The 16026-nt window shown below is 48.6% G+C and overlaps 1 protein-coding gene across 1 annotated transcript in view; it reads left to right on the top strand.

The window, feature by feature from the left end:
* LOC121135543 (cytochrome P450 2B1-like) overlaps positions 1-2167 on the top strand; it is a 34365-nt gene extending 32198 nt beyond the window's left edge. The window contains exon 9 of the mRNA XM_040734560.1: positions 1604-2167. Coding sequence (XP_040590494.1) covers positions 1604-1785 — 182 coding nt within the window. The 3' untranslated portion in view covers positions 1786-2167. The remainder of the gene's footprint in view (positions 1-1603) is intronic.
* The last annotated feature ends 13859 nt before the right edge of the window (positions 2168-16026 follow it).

Genomic DNA, 16026 nt, shown 5'->3' with positions numbered 1-16026 from the left:
CCATCTGAGGCCTAAATTTAAACTACCCCTCTTCAGGGGCTGACCCACTATGTGGGGCCTAACTCGGTACCCTTAACTTGGTACTCCTATCCAAATACACCCTCCTAACTTACTTGCTGGCCAGCATTTGAGTGTAATGCTTTAGCAGTTTCTCTTCTTTCCCAATCTCGGGGGCACCTCCATCTGTAGTAGGCTACTGGTTTTGGCTGCTACAGGGCGACAACACTTCACAACGATCCGAGGTAAAGGGCTAAGGATGTAAATAAAGACAAAGACAGCGGCTCATTCTTACAAGGAGAATGGCATTTATTTTAACAAGGGTGGAGCCTTATATACCAAAGGCAGGCATGGTGGAAAACCATCAAGGTCAGAAGCCTACATTCCCAGGGCCCTCTGGCAAAGGGTGGGTCCAAAACAGGAATTAGCGTTTAGACAATAAGGATGGACTGAAAACAGGAACTTGCATGCCTGCCTTCACTGGGAGGAGGGGACAAGGGGTGTTTTGCTAGAAGCTCCTAGTCACAAGCTGGTCAACAGACCCCCATGGGGGAGGGGTGCAACAAGAAACAGACACAGGCTCAGGTAGACTGCCGTGGGATACCAGCAAGGAGTGAGCAAACGGGCAAACCAAGAGGATATTACAGCCAAAGAGATAGGAACGGGGTCCAAGTCTCCAGCTCCAGGCTTTGGGGCATAAAAGATGCTCTGGAGAAATTGTGTCACAAAACCAGTTCTAGGAGCTCCATCTCAGAGAGCTAGCCCGTGAAATTCCAACCATTGTGTTTGGGAACTTGTTGATCTCAAGCTGAACAAGGACTGGCTGAGAGGAGAGTGTGGGTGGGGAGCAGCAGGAGGAAGGGGAGAGACAGAGGATGCACACACAGTGCTCCTTCTGTGTGGTCCAGCCTGTTCTGAAAGCTCAGTCCCCCAAGTGCTGCACTCGCATCATGTGCCTCCATGTCTGCCTCACATGGGACCCTTGACACCATCCATTGTTAATCTAGGAGTTTTCTAATCAGTACTTCACCCTCAGGGCAGCCCAATGAGATGGGTACCAATCCCTCACACGAGAAAGCAGGGGCACTAAAGATGCTGTGTTACACATGTGGACACATACACACTTTGTGCCTGCTCTAGGTGGGGTCTTACAGATCTGGAACACAGGACTCTGATAATCCAACAAAAGCTAGGAATCTGTCAGAAGTGACCAGGAGACATCCACCAACGAACTGTCACATATGTTAAAATTTATTTCTTCCATTCGTACGTGGCTGTTTGCATATGCATGTGTGCTATGGCATGTGTTTATGTCAGAGGACAGACTGTGGGGTTGGTCCTCTCCTTGCACCATGTGGCTTCAGAGCACAGAACTCACGTCCTCAGGATTGATGGCAGGCTGCGTTCCTTGCTAAGACATTGGTGCTGGCTCCTGAGTCAGTTCTTTAAGGTTTTAGGAATCTCTTGACGTTGTCACTTGAATTGTAGGCTGAGGGTCAAACCTTCTCATTCATTGCAATGGGCAGAGTGTCTGGTTCTAGGGTGGGACAGTCTGCAGGTTGTATACTGCCTTGGGGCTCACATGTCTCATCCTCTGTGCCCACAGGAAAGCGCATTTGTCTTGGAGAAGGCATCGCCCGCAACGAATTGTTCCTTTTCTTCACCACCCTCCTCCAGAACTTCTCTGTGTCCAGTCCTGTGGATCCTAAGGACATTGACCTCAGTCCCAAGGAGAATGGCTTTGGCAGAGTACCCCCAACATACCAGATCTGCTTCTTGTCCCGATGAGTCATGTGAGGTGACCAGATGTCTCTACTCATGTTCTAATGTCCCCATGTCTCTGCCTCTGAGAGACATGATGGAAACCAGGTCCCAGATCACTCCTCACCTCATCCACCTTATGTAACTAATCCAAAGCTCCGAGGTGTGCTCTTCTGCCCTGTGAGTGGTACTGGAGAAATCAATCAATTGATTGTGTGAACACAGAGACTTCTGGAGGCCACGTATCACACTGAGTCACTCCCATATTGCTCTCAACAGCCTCCATCCCAGGTATCAGTTCCAGGTGCACCATGAAGTAATCTAATGGACTCTGTATGTGGCATGAATTCTGCATATATGGACTTGCCTCATATGTATGTATGGTTCACATAAATGGAATCACACAGTGTGTGACTTGGTGTGTGGTGTCTTTACTTCACATAGCATTATCTAGGTTCCTATGCTTTGATTCCCACAGTCACACACCTTCAAGTGCCTTCATCATGGTCTTTCTCCGCAAAAGCACAATTGCCTTGGTTCATGTGTTCTGCCAGCAGAAGGTATGTCCCTGGTTTAGAGTTGGCCTTCCTGCTTCTAATAATCCTATAGGAAATCTGTCACAGGAGTGTCCAGCAGCCTGGGTTTAGTTGGTGGCAGATATGGTCAAGCTAACACTCAAGAGCGTCCATCACAGTGCCCAGTCCATGGTCTCCCGGCTAGTCTTACAGGTGACCTCTTGATGCCTGGTAACTAAGGCTCCTTCCGGAAGGGCTTCTTGCTGCAGTCTCTGTCCCATCCACGACAGGTTGTGCAGGGTCACCCTGCTGCTTTGTTTCCACTCTGCTGTGAGAACCTGGAACCCCATGCGGGTGACACTGGGTGTTCACTATAGTGGAAGAGTAACCAGTAAGTATGTAAAGAACTCAATGAAGTGACCCCAGCCGTGTTGGGTACCTGCTCCCTTTCGTCAACCTTGTCCCCTCCTGGCCTCTTGGCCTGGCTTCCCCTTCTCCCCTCCCCCTGCTCGTCACATGGCCCAGCACATTCTGGGCTCTCCCAGATGTCCCTGCCTCTGGCTATGCTCTACAATAAACTTCCTCTGCCACCACACTTGGAGCCCTCATGTCCTTGCCATTTATTGTTTCCTTCATTCATCTGGAGCTGAAGCCTGGACCAGCCACATCCTTTCTTTTCTCAATCAATTATGAGTTACTTTGCTGTGAGTCTGACCTTCCACAAACAACATATAGATCCTTAGTTTGGATCCTGGTTTCAGTCAATGCTAGTGGAAAGGCATGATGGTGTTGAAGGGATTAGAGCCTCACCCAGACCCCTGCTTTGGCAGCCATGACCGGCTGCAGAAAAGTCCCAGCAAGATGTAGGCCCCTGACTCAGCAACATGTGCTGAGCTCCAAACCTTGCAGGACCTTCTAGTCAATAGGAAGCCAGATGCCCTCCATGTGGTGAGGAACTAATCATATGTCAGCTGGTGGACTCTGGAATGTGGAGCTAGCAACTGCCCTGGGAGGGCCTCTAGGCATAGCAACCTTCCTGTAGCTTCAGCTGGCCAATGAACACAGGACAGGTTGCCCAAGCTCTGAGGTGCACCAGTCCTGAGACTGTTGCTATGCAACTAACAGAACCCCAGATGCTACCCTTGCCCTACCCCATATATTCCCTGACCCATTGATGCTTGAAGTTCTTCTTGCTCCATCTACTATGTTGGGCTGACTGAGGATAGGAGTTAGTACAGTTAACTTGGTAATTAATTAATGACTCTTTGTTTTTGCATCACGTCGGGTCTCTTGGTGATTTTGGGGTTCAGAGTTGGGCACAAGAGTGGGAGTGACCTTGCTCAGGGTGGTGAGACTCTGTGGTAGAGCCATTCACATGCTAGCAAGCAAAGAGAGCATGCTAGTGTGGAGAGCTGCGCCACACCGCGCCTTAAAGAAGGTGCCAGCTTCAGCCTTCCACCATCCCGCTGGTGCCGGTGAGCGCTCTCAGTGATAAACAACTCCCTATTTGTCCTGCTCCCATCCCGCCGGAGTCACGCCATCCTCATCAGATTGCTTAAGCATTCTGGTGAGCCTATGGCTTGCGCACACGTGGCTGCTCAGGGTTGGCTGGCCTTGGCTATTTGGGGAGCAGGAGGGGTTTCTCCCGCGGCTGCCTCCACGTTGTTCATCAAGGTTCCTGAATAAAATGCTCGGAGAAGAGTCCGAGTGTTGCGTCTTCCTTGCTGGTCGAGGTGGGCGCGACAATTGGTGGCCCGTAAGGGGACACTCATACGAAGAAAGGAATTCAGAACTTACAGCGGTCAGGGGGTGCACCGGTAAGTCCCCAGGTAAGGCGGGGATCCGCAAAAAGAGCGGGATTATTGTTCTCACCTGTAGAGAAGGGGAGAATGGTCAGTAGAGCCGCGTCAAAGCAGACGGAGTAAAAGTGAAACAGAGGGTTGTATGGATTATTATTTTCTTGGCCCTTTGGGTGGTATTCAATTTAATTTTTTGGGTTTTCTTTTACTGTTTGTTACAAGGATTGTACTAGATCGGTCAGAAAATCAATTTTATTAAAGCATGGGTAATTCCACATCCCACCCAATTTTTCTGGCACTCAATGAGTTGCTGCGATCAAAGAATCTTAGACTAAAAAAGGGACCGTGACAAGAGCAGGGTAAAAAAAAGACTGCGACAAGAGTGGTTGGTTTGCTCTTCTCTGTAGGTAAAGAGAAGGTTCGTGGAGCAGCAAACCAAAAGTAAAAACATTGTTAGTTTGGCTATGGGCGCTTCTCAGTCTCACCCAATTTTTTGGCTCTGAATGAGCTGCTTCGTTCTAAGAATTTAAGAGAAATCTTGATTTTACATGGGACCGAGGAACAATATGGAAAATACACAAAAAGTCTGGATACTGTATGCTATTATGTTTGTGGGAACACCAGACCTTGAGCAGAGACCCACTTCCCCTTCTGCCTGGGAGTAGGCAGCTGTAAGACAATGTTTAGTAAAAACATGTTTACTAAAAACGATACAATAAGTTCCTGGGAAAGGCCTTCCCACGGAAACCGCCCTGACCTCGACCTTGTCCAAAGACTAATCGCACCTTAAAAACCCACACACATCCACCTCTGGGTCAGAGCAGAACCAGCCAGGGGAGAGGAGAGAGCAGAAGCTTCTCTGGTGGGAGCTTTTCTTAGGAGGTTTTCTTGAACCTTTTTGGAGCCTGTTTAAAGTTTTCTTTATATCGTTGAACGAGTCTCTGTGTTGTCAATTCCCGACACCCTCCGCACGTTCTCGGACACAGGCTGCGCAGCAGACGTGACAATGTTTTTCAATTTTTTGATTGCTCAGAAAAAACCAACACAACAGTGAACACACTAGCTGCTCCATAGTCATTCCACTGCTTTGAAATCTTGGAACCATGGGTGCCGATGGATACCCACAGAAAAGGTGGGACCTCACTGTGGATGTCCCAAAAGAAGCCACTGCTTTCCTAGGTGCTCCTTGAGTGGAAGCCTGGCTCATGGGTCCTCTAAAGTCACGACAGGAAGAGATGTGCTAGGTAGCTATGTGGACAGGAGAAGAAATAAAAACAAATTCCTGGAGGATGTTTTTGGCCATTTCAATGTTGTTGTGGGCAATGACCAAAGCTTTCTGAATGTCCTGGTAGGAGTAGCCCTGACTCATGAGAAGCTCAATCTCACTCGAGAGCTGTGGTGAGGGGGCCGTGGAAGCAGGGTTAGCAGTGGCACCTCCACCTTGCTGACAGCTACTTGCTTTTCGTTCAGAGTTGATTCTCCAAGGGAATGGTTTAGGGGGCCTCTCAGGAACTTGGGAACTCTCATTGAAGTTTGTTGTAGGATCACCATTCAGAGGTAACCAGCCAAAGGAGGAGCTGGCATTAGAGATGTCGGACAGAGTCCGGCAAGCCAGTACAGCAGGCACAGGTGGCTTAAGCACATCGTAGCCTTCATCCTCATTTTCTGATTCCTTAGGGCCAGTGCTGGTGTGGGCTGTAGCCCAATTCCCTTCTAATCTGAGCTGGTGTTCATCCATCTCTGACTTTAGTTTATTTTCTAGAGTCATCAGCTGCTTTTGATGCTGCCGCCTCATCCTCTTGTAACCAGACATCTGTTCTCTAAGTTCAGAATCCTGCTCGTGCTCTTGCATCTGTCTTGTAACCAGTGATGCTGTTCGTAGAGTTGCAAAGTGTTCTCTATTGTGTTACATCGGTACAATATCAAAGTTTCACTCATGCAGCTAACCTGTCTAAAAGATTGTCTCAGTTTTTGCTACAGAATTGGACGTCTGATTTTGAAGACACCATGAGAGAACTCCGGATGGCGATTGTGCATGTGAATTCCACTCGAGTTGACCTATCCCTTGCTGACGGCCTGACGTCCTGGTTAAACTCTGCCATGGATCACCTAAAGGAGTGGGTGGGTCCCTGCTTGGCCTGATGGCCATAGCCTCCCTGGTATGCCTGTGGTTCTTCTGTAATGCTCAGTCTAATCAGCGCCGTAATGCAATGATGGTCATGCAAGCATTCGCTGCCATTGAAGAAGGTCCGTCCCCCTCAGCCTGGCTGGCTACCTTTAAAAACTAATTTTCTCTGGTTGGGGTGCAAGGCTAAGCACTGCACGAGGGTTTGCTTGTAAGCAGTTAAGCTACCCTCGGAAGACAAGCCCTATTGCATGAAGGTTGTACCCAAGATCCTTCCCCTGGGAAAACAGGTACAGGATGGGTCAGGGTCACCACAGGCATAGAGTCTGTAGGTGTCACCTGTACATTATCCCAGCTTTGCACACCAGAGATCGGGCCTCTATCTTCACCCGCCATATTCATATTTAAAATAAAAAGGGGGAACTGTGAAGAGCTGCGCCACACCACGCCTTAGCACCTTAAAGATGGCGCCGGCTTCTGCCTTCCACCATCCCGACAGTGAGTGACAAACAACTCCTTATTTGGTGTGTTCCTATCCCGCCGGGGTCACACCATCGTCATCAGATTGCTTACGCATGCTGGTGAGCCTATGGCTTGCGCACACGTGGCTGTTCAGGGTTGGCTGGCCTTGGCTATTTAGGGAGCAGGAGGGGTTTCTCCCGCGGCTGCCTCCATGTTGTTCATCAAGGTTCCTGAATAAACCGCTTGTGAGAAGGATTCCTGAATCGCGTCTTCCTTGCTGGTCGAGGTGGTCGTGACAACTGGTGGCCCGTACGGGGAACAGCTGAGGACTCAGAACTTCTTGCAGTCAGGGCAGTGCACTGGTAAGTCCCCAGGTAAGAGGGGGATCCGCGTCAAGAGCGGGTAAAAGGACCACGACAAAAGTGGGCTAAAGGGACCACGACAAAAGTGGGGTAAGGACCGCGACAAGAGCGGGGTAAAAAAGGGACTGCAACAAGAGCAGTTGGTTTGTTCCTCTCTGTAGGTAAAGAGAGAGCGGGACAAATGGTTCGTGGAGCAGCGAACCAAAAGTAAAAACATTGTTAGCTTGGCTAGCAGGGAACCCAAAGTAAAAGCTAAAAAGAAACATTAGAAGCTTAAAAGAAACATTGTTAGTTTGGCTAGCAGCGAACCGAAAGTAAAAACATTGTTAGTTTGGCTATGGGCGCTTCTCAGTTGCACCCAATTTTTTGGCTCTGAATGAGCTGCTTTGTTCTAAGAATTTAAGATTTTTGGAAGTTAGAGAGAGATCTTGATTTTGCATGGGACTGAGGAACAATATGGAAAATACACAGAAATTCTGGATACTGTATACTATTGTGTTTTTCAGTTTTTTTGATTGCTCAGGAAGGAACAACTGCTAAAGTACACTTGATGATAAATGCTGCTGAATTAATCCAAACCCTCAGAGGTGGTGTTCGGCCTGTCTGGAGACTAGTAAAGAGTTGCCTTGAGGATCAGAAGTGCAGTGAGGCAGTTAAAAAGGGGAGAAATGCTTTAGAACAATTACAAGAGGAGAGATCAGAGCAGGCAAACGGTGAAAAGGGAGGAAAACAAAGAAGAAAGATGTACTCAGCTCTAGAAGATCTAGAAGACTCAGAGTCTACGGACTCCAAGGAGGACGAGGAGGATGAGGAGGATTAGGAGGATGAGGAGAATGAGGAGGAACTCCAAGCTCTCATAAAACAATTAGAGATGACCAAGATCAGAAAAAAGGAAAAGAAAACGGAAAGCCTTTTTAATTGAATTTGCCAACGAGCAAGCTGCCGCTAATCAGGCTGCAGGAAATCAACATTGGGATAGGGATATGCTACTTGGACAAGGTAGATTTGCAAACATGCAGACAGGATATCCAGTGCAGGTGTCTGAACAAGTAAATCAGATAGCCATTAAGGCTTAAAAATCATTGCCAAATAAAGGAGAAGTGAGTGGCAATCTTACCAAGACTTTGTAGCAAGGCTAGTGGAAGCTGCTGGAAGGATTTTTGGGAACCCAGATGCAGCCATGCCTCTTATTAAACAGCTAGTCTTTGAACAATGTACCAAGGAATGCCAACCTGTAGAAGCGCCTAGCAGTATGACTTTATTCAGACACTGTAAAACTTAGCTAAGCACATGATAATCTAAGCCAAAGGGGAGTGTTGAGGTTATAACATCCAGCAGGGTTAGGTGTAATACCACAGCAGATGGGAGTCTTCAGAGATTCCTTCCTGAAGCTCTTGTGACAGACAGACAGACACCCACGCAGCAAACCTGTCTGAAAGATTGTCTCAGTTTCTATTACAGAATTGGACATCTGAGTTTGAAGATACCATGAGAGAACTCCGCATGGCTATTGTGCATGTGAACTCCATTCAAGTAGACCTGTCCCTTGCTAGCGGTCTGACTTCCTGGCTAAATTCCGCCATGGACCATCTAAAGGAATGGGCGGGCTTGGCGGCGCTTACAGGCCTTTTGGTACTGGTCTCCCTGGTTTGCCTATGGTGTATTTGCAAGATTAGGGTCACACAAAAGCGTGATGCAGCCATGATCACCCAAGCCTTTACGGCCATAGAGGCAGGACAGTCCCCCCAGGCTTGGTTGGCCACTATTAAGAACTAAAATTCCTCTCCGACCGGGGTGCAAGGCTAAGCGCTGCACGAGGGTTTGCTTGTAAGCAGTTAAGCTACCCTCGGAAGACAAGCCCGATTGCATGAAGGTTGTACCCGAGATCCTTCCCCTGGGAAAATAGGTATGGGATGGGTCTGGGCCACTGTAGGCATAGAGTCTGTGGGTGTCACCAGCACATTATCCCAGGTCTGCACACCAGGGATCGGGCCTCTATCTTCACCCACCTTTGTTATTATATAAAACAAAAAAGGGGGACCTGTGGAGAGCTGTGCCACACCGCGCCTTAAAGATGGTGCCAGCTTCTGCCTTCCACCATCCCGCCGGTGCCGGTGAGCACTCTCAGTGATAAACAACTCCTTATTTGGCCTGCTCCCATCCCGCCGGGGTCACGCCATCCTCATCAGATTGCTTAAGCATTCTGGTGAGCCTATGGCTTGCACACACGTGGCTGCTCAGGGTTGGTTGGCCTCGGCTATTTAGGGAGCAGGAGGGGTTTCTCCCGCGGCTGCCTCCACGTTGTTCATCAAGGTTTCCTGAATAAACCGCTTGGAGAAGAGTCCGAGTGTTGCGTCTTCCTTGCTGGTTGAGGTGGGCGCGGCATGCTAGCACCAAGCCCACCACTGTTGACCTGTTTCTACCAGCCAGAACCCAATGCCTAATGGCTTCATATCCTTCAAAATACCCCACAAAGGACTGGAGAGACAGATCAGGTTAAGAGCACTGGCTGCACCTCCAGAGGACCTGAGTCCAATTCCTAGCATCCATGTGGTGGCTTACAACCATCTGTAACTCCAATCCCAGGAGATCTGATGCACTCTTCTGGCTTCCAGGAGCAATGCATGCCAGTGGTTTACATTTATACATGCAGGCAAAATCCCCATACACATTGTATAACAATACATAAACATTAGAAAACTCCATAACATCAGAACATTCAAAAACATGAGTAAGTCAATGGTGTAAGGATTCTGGCATTATGCTGGCCTGCCCCTGTCACCTGCAGAATGCACTCCGCAGTATCCTGGTCAGCCCAGGGTTCCGTGGTTGTGTAGTCTGCACGCAGGGGCAAAGGACCCTTTAAAAGACAGACCCCTGTCCCATGATGCTATCTCTTTTCCCACTCTCTTTCCTGCTCTCTCTTTCTTCTCTCTTTCTTGCTGTTCCCCTGGGACAGACCAGACTTTTCCTACCCCATCTATTCTTCTCTTCTCTTTTCTTCTCTGTCTGTCTTTCTTCTTTTGTCTTAGCTTCCCCCTTCCCCCCCCTTCTCATAAAACTTCTCACTTATGCTCTGTATGCCCGGCATGTGTGTCCACCATCTTGGTCAACCATGCCTGCCATGGAATCCACAAAGGTCCCCCACGAACTTTATCATGACACATGGGAGGACACTTCAGGCTCATGACATCACAGTAGGTCATGATATCCCATCTCAGATTGCCCTACACCATGAATACACTTGGTTTGTAAGAAAAAAGACAAGAGAGGTAAACTTACTTTGAGGGGCACTTACCTGTAGGTATAGAACACAATTGTCCTTGTTAATTCAAACATCCCTGAGTGTTGCAGGAGCTTGTAGCCCTCCAGAGGGTTCCCCAGGCATATCCTCTTTAACTTTCAAGATAACCGAATGTGCCCAGAAGAGAAGGCGGCATCTGGAGACTCCTGGTCCATCTGGTGCCTTCAGTGGGAAGTATTTCACCTGGGAGCACCTGTACCTCATCCTGCTCTTTAATTATTTGCATATTTTCATTGCATGTATATGAATTTGTGTATTTGCGTGAATCTGAGTAATGCACCACATACTTGCATTCCTGGTGCTTGCCAAGGTCAGAAGAGGGCGTCAGATTCCCTGGAATTGGACATACAACTGGTTGTGAATTGTCATGTGGATGCTGGGAGCCCAACCCAGGTCCTAGGGAAGAGGTGCTCTTAACCACTGACCCATCTCTCCAGTCCAGTCTCACACTTTAAAGCACAGGACTGAGGCGAGCATGGAGAGCCCTTTGCTATAAGACAACAAACAACTCAATAATTGCAAGTTGATTGTCATTGTTACCCCTGGGTTATAGAAAAGAAAATAGAGGAGTAGAGTGTTGTTCTTTTCTTTAATTTTGTGGAACCATGACCAGAGAGTACACTAACATAGTTTATTACAGTGCGGGAGAGCGAGAGGGGGAGAAGAGAGAGGCGAAGGGAGGGGGGGAAGGGGAAGAGAGGAAGCATGAGGGGGAGAGCAGAGAGCAAGAAGTGAAGGGAAGTAAGAGCAGAGAAGGAGAGGAAGAGAGATGTAAGTGGGCGGGGTCTGCCTTTTAAAGGGGTCCTTTGCACCTGCTTGCAGACTGTACTCATGGAACCCTGGGCTGACCAGAGTACTGCCTGAATGCATCCTGCGAGGTAACAGGGCAGGCCAGTATAAAGTCTGAACCTTTCACAGAGAGTTCAAGGTGCTTGCCCAAGCTCACCGAGCTCGTTACTGTTGGTCTAGAATCTAAATGGAAAGCAGTGAATTGTTACATTGTTGCAGGGACCAAAAGCTGCCTGAGAAACAAACTAAACGGAGAGGCAGTTTCAGCACACCGGAACTAAACGGAGAGGCCGTTTCAGCTTACGGGAACGCTTCATGTTAGGATGAAAGCAAGGGGCCGGAGGTGCGGGCTTGACATCTTCAAGGACTCACTCCAGGGGCTGCCTCTTCCATCCTGGTCCCATCTCCTTAAGTTTCTGGGACCTTCCAAATAGTGCCACTAGCTGACTGCCAAGCTCTCCCTACATGAAGCTCTGCCCCATCCCCTCGTTTCTTTTTTTGAGGTGAGGGCATTTCCCATGTAAATCCTAACATGTACAAGCACACATACACACACACACAAATAAATAAATAAATAAATAAATCTGATTTAAAAATGCCTAGTCAGGTGGTGATAGCACATACCTTTAATCTCAACACTTGGGAGACAGAGGCAGGAGAATCTCTCTGAGTTTGACTCCAGCCTGGTCTACATAATGAATTGCAGGACAGCCAGGGATACATAGTGAGACCCTGTCTTGAAAAACAAACAAACAAACAACAAATAAACAAAATGTCTGTAGGGAAAAGGGACCAGTCAAAGAAACACACCCTGAGCAGAGCCAAAGAAACACACTTTGGCCCTGCAACCAGAACCAAAGAAATGTACCCTGACCCTAAAACCAGTGCCAAAGGAACACACTTTGTCCCTGGAATCAGAGTCAGTGAAAGAAATGTACCCTGGCCCTAAAATTGGAGCCAAAAGGCTAAAAAGGACCAGAGAAAGAAACACACTTTGGCCCTGAAACCAGAGCCAAATCTGACCCTAATCCTGTGTAAAAAAGTAACCAATCCCGGAGCAGAGCTCTAGCCAATCTGAGCTCAGCACTGAAATCGGACCAATCCCTACCCTGGAAAAACTTCCCCAACCCCAGGAACCCCTATATAAACCCTGTGTATGTTCAGCTTGGCTGGTCCAGCTGCCTTCCAATAAACACCTTTGGATGAGCTTCGGGTGAAGATCTTCTTTTGCGGTGGCGACAGAGCAGAGGCGACCCTGGGCAGAGCAGAGCAGAGCAGAGCAGAGCGAGCGCTGTGCCCGGGACACCTTCCTTGGCAGAGCGGAGTTGTTACACTCTGCTCCCGCCCGGCTCCCTGCTCTCCGCTCGGCTCTCCAGGAGCAGAGCTGAACTGTAGCAACTTCGCCCGAGAAACCTCCTGCGGAGCAAAACTGCTACACTAGGCGAACATCCCCAGCTGGAAAACCCTGTCCTGCTGGAGCGGAGCTGATACACCGGAGAAGCCTTTCTCTGAGGCAAGGCTGTAAGCTGCCAAGCTTACTGCAACCTGTGGTGGTCCTTGGCTCCTGAGCTCCAGGATACCTTTCTACCTGAGCTGTGTAACACTCAGTATCCTTGGCTCCCGAGCTCCAGGATACCTTTCCACCTGAGCTGTGTAACACTGGGTATTCTGTGACTCCCGAGTGCCAGAATACCTGACCCACTCCTGTTCCTGTTCCTGTCCTGACCCATCCCGACGAAACGCTTACAATGTCTATGTGCCTGTGAACTTGAGGAATACTGTGTTTGCACCCTCACCTTGCCTGTGAGTTTTTCAGCAAGTCATCCTCTTCCCTGTCTTAGTTCGCAGCTGTAAATCCAGAGGGGTGGGTGTTAGGAGGTCACATGGGGTGTGGCTGAATTCCTGCTGGTCTGGTACCAGAATGTTAGCAACTAACCCTAATCCCCACTGGGCTACATCTGGCCTAGAGAGTTAGCACCAACTCTAATCCATCTTTTGTATAGCAGACACCCTTTGTTTCTCTTGTTCCCCTGTGGAAATCTTGACTGAGAGTTTCTCCAGGACCCAAAGCCTATGCAAACCTGGAAATGGCTGGTACCTGATGGATCCATTGTCTGCACTTGGCATTGTGTTTTTGGAAGCCTCATTCAAGTTGTAATGAACTGGCTACAATGTAAACATAGAGAAAGATAAAAATGCCCTGGGCGAGGGGAAAGCACTTCAGTCCATCCAGGCTGGGGGACCCCTACAGCCTCAGAAGACTAAATTCATTCTTTTTTTTAATTTTAGGTTTTTTTTTAAGACAGGGTTTCTCTGTGGCTTTGAAGGCTGTCCTGCAACTCGCTCCTATAGACCAGACTGGTCTTGAACTCACAAATATCCTCCTGCCTCTGCCTCCGAGTGCTGGAATTGGAGGCATGCGCCACCACCACCACTGTGCTGGCTAAGTTCATTCTTAAAGTGTCTCTGAGCTTTCTTTCGACAGACCCTTGTGAACCCACACCCGCTCTGCAACATGGCAGACATTGGGGGTGAGCGGATCTGCAGTGATTGTTTGTTATGATTTAGATGCAAAGGACCCTGGTCTTCACCTACCCTGCCATTCTTGGTGGTGGTGGTGACTGAATAGTATTCTATGGTGTATAACAGTAACATTGTTTTTCTTTCTTTCTGTTTTTGTTTTTTGTTTTTTGTTTTTGAGACAGGGTTTCTGTGTAGCTTTGTAGACCAGGCTTGCCTCAATCTCACAGAGATATGCTTGCCCTGCTTCTGGAGTGCTGGGATTAAAGGTGTGTGCCACACTGCCCGGCTCAGTCTCATTTCCTTACACATTCATTGGTTGGTGGCCACGAAGGCATTTCCACTTTGTGGCTGTTGTAAATCGTGCTGTACTGAACACTGGAGTGTAGATGCATTTTTGGTGGACAGATTTCATTTTCTTTGAACATGAGCCATGAGTAGGATTGCCCAATCATGTCTTGTCTTTTTTCTTTTGTATGCTCTTCTATTGCATGCTACAGCCAGTGTATATAAAATAGTTAATCCCTGTGAAACAGAAATCCATGGGAATTCAGAGAGGTAGACATTAAGGACTGACAAGAAGATTTTTGCTGTGTCGAGTGTTGTGGACCAGCGTTTGTACAGACTTCCAGTTCAGTTCTCTTGAATGCTCAGTGGTTCATGAAAAGCAGCTTGAGAAGTCACAATACATATGCCTACATAAAGGAGCAGACTCTCTCGGCTCTGAAGGGATTTTTCCTTGAAGACGCTCCAGGCAGCAGAGAGTCACGTAGACTATTCTCCACAGTGCACTGTTAAAGGGTGCAGTGGCCAGGGAAACCGTCGCGAGGTTGAGCCCGGAGCTGCTGAACCGCCTTCTTGGTGGCGGAAGAAGAGCATGGTGTGGTGCTCACAACAGCAGGAGTGGCGCCTGGGGCCCGAACCCAAATCATGGCCTTTTGCTTGATTGTTAATTTAAACTATTTCATTTATGGTGCTGGAGAGTGGAACAGTGGATTGAGAAGTTGCTGATCTTCCAGAGGATCCGCTGTTGCCTCCCAGTTCCCACAAGGGGGCTCAGAATTGTTCTTTAACTCCAGTTCTAGGGAATCTGGCGCCCTCTTCTGGCCTCTGAGGCCACCAGGCACTCATGCGCTGTGCATGCAGGCAAAAACTCACACACGAAATAAAGAGAATAAACACAACTTTTAAATTACATGTATTTATTTATTAACGGGGGTATGTGCTGATGTCAGATGGTAATTTGTGGCAATCAGTCCTCTCCTTTTACTATGTGGGAATTGGGGGTCAGGTTCAGGTCACCAGGGTTCGCAGCGGGCACCCACTGGGCCATTTTGCCAAGTCCCAAGTCCAGCTGCAATCTACAAAATTCCTACTCCAAGACAGCACTATTGAGTTGCAAAAACATTATTTATGAAGTTTTGTATGTGCGCGTGTGCACACACAGTATCAGATTCTCCGTTCTCTCTCAGCTTTGTTCCTGTCCCACTGAGTCCCTTCTTCTTCCTCTGTTTCCCCCTTCCTCATCTTTCTGTCCTGTTGGTGACCCACTGCACTTAATAAAGGCTGCAGCGTGAGGCTGGATGGAGCTATCGGCCTTTGGGAGGGGTAGACACGGGGGCCAAGCACTGAAAGGCTCCGAGTGAGAGGGTGGGTGGTGGTGGCACTCTGGGTCCTATCAGCTGAGCATCCTGCCCCCGAGGCCGGGTGTCAGGAGGAGGTACATGTAATCACAGTTTCAGAATTCCTTAGGGACTTTCGGGTCACACCTGCTTGGTCCACAGTGTTTGTGTCTCTAAAGAAGACGGGAAAGCAATGCATGAAGGAATGGATGCCCACAGATTTGCAAGGCAACCCAGGTCTTCTCCCCTTCAGCATTGCTGATGCCTCTGTGTCAGGTACAGCATGGACCCAAGGTCCCTGTCTTCCTACAGTTCTGGAGAGTGTCAGAGAAAAGGAGATGTCCTGCCTACCATTCCCGTGTGAACTAAGAAGACAATGCAACCTACTTGCTGGCCGCCTTGTACAAATGCCTTAGCTTCTCCTCGTGATAGCAGTTTCTTTGTCTTTAGATGGGAGCTGGTTTATGCCATGCCTTGGCAATCATCTAGGCAGCAACGACTCACAGCAACAACTATAGCAATGCCATTTTCAGTGTGACTGTTACTAAAGATACCAATGTTGTGTCAGGGGTGGTGGTTCACCCTTGGAATCCCAGCGCTTGGGAGGCAGAGGCAGGAGGATCATCACAGATTTGAGGTCAGCCTGGTTTACACAATGAGTTCCTGGCATGCCAGAGCCAAGGTGTAATGAGACTGTATCAAACCCCAAGAAGGAGGTTCGGGCACCCATGCTGGACTCTGTGAATAATGGAGAGTGCCTACATGCCTCT

Source organism: Mesocricetus auratus, unplaced genomic scaffold, assembly GCF_017639785.1.
Source record: "Mesocricetus auratus isolate SY011 unplaced genomic scaffold, BCM_Maur_2.0 Super-Scaffold_100038, whole genome shotgun sequence".
In the NCBI taxonomy this organism is placed as follows: domain Eukaryota; kingdom Metazoa; phylum Chordata; class Mammalia; order Rodentia; family Cricetidae; genus Mesocricetus; species Mesocricetus auratus.
Note: the sequence above shows the minus strand (reverse complement) of the source record. Positions and strands in the feature narration are given on the sequence as shown.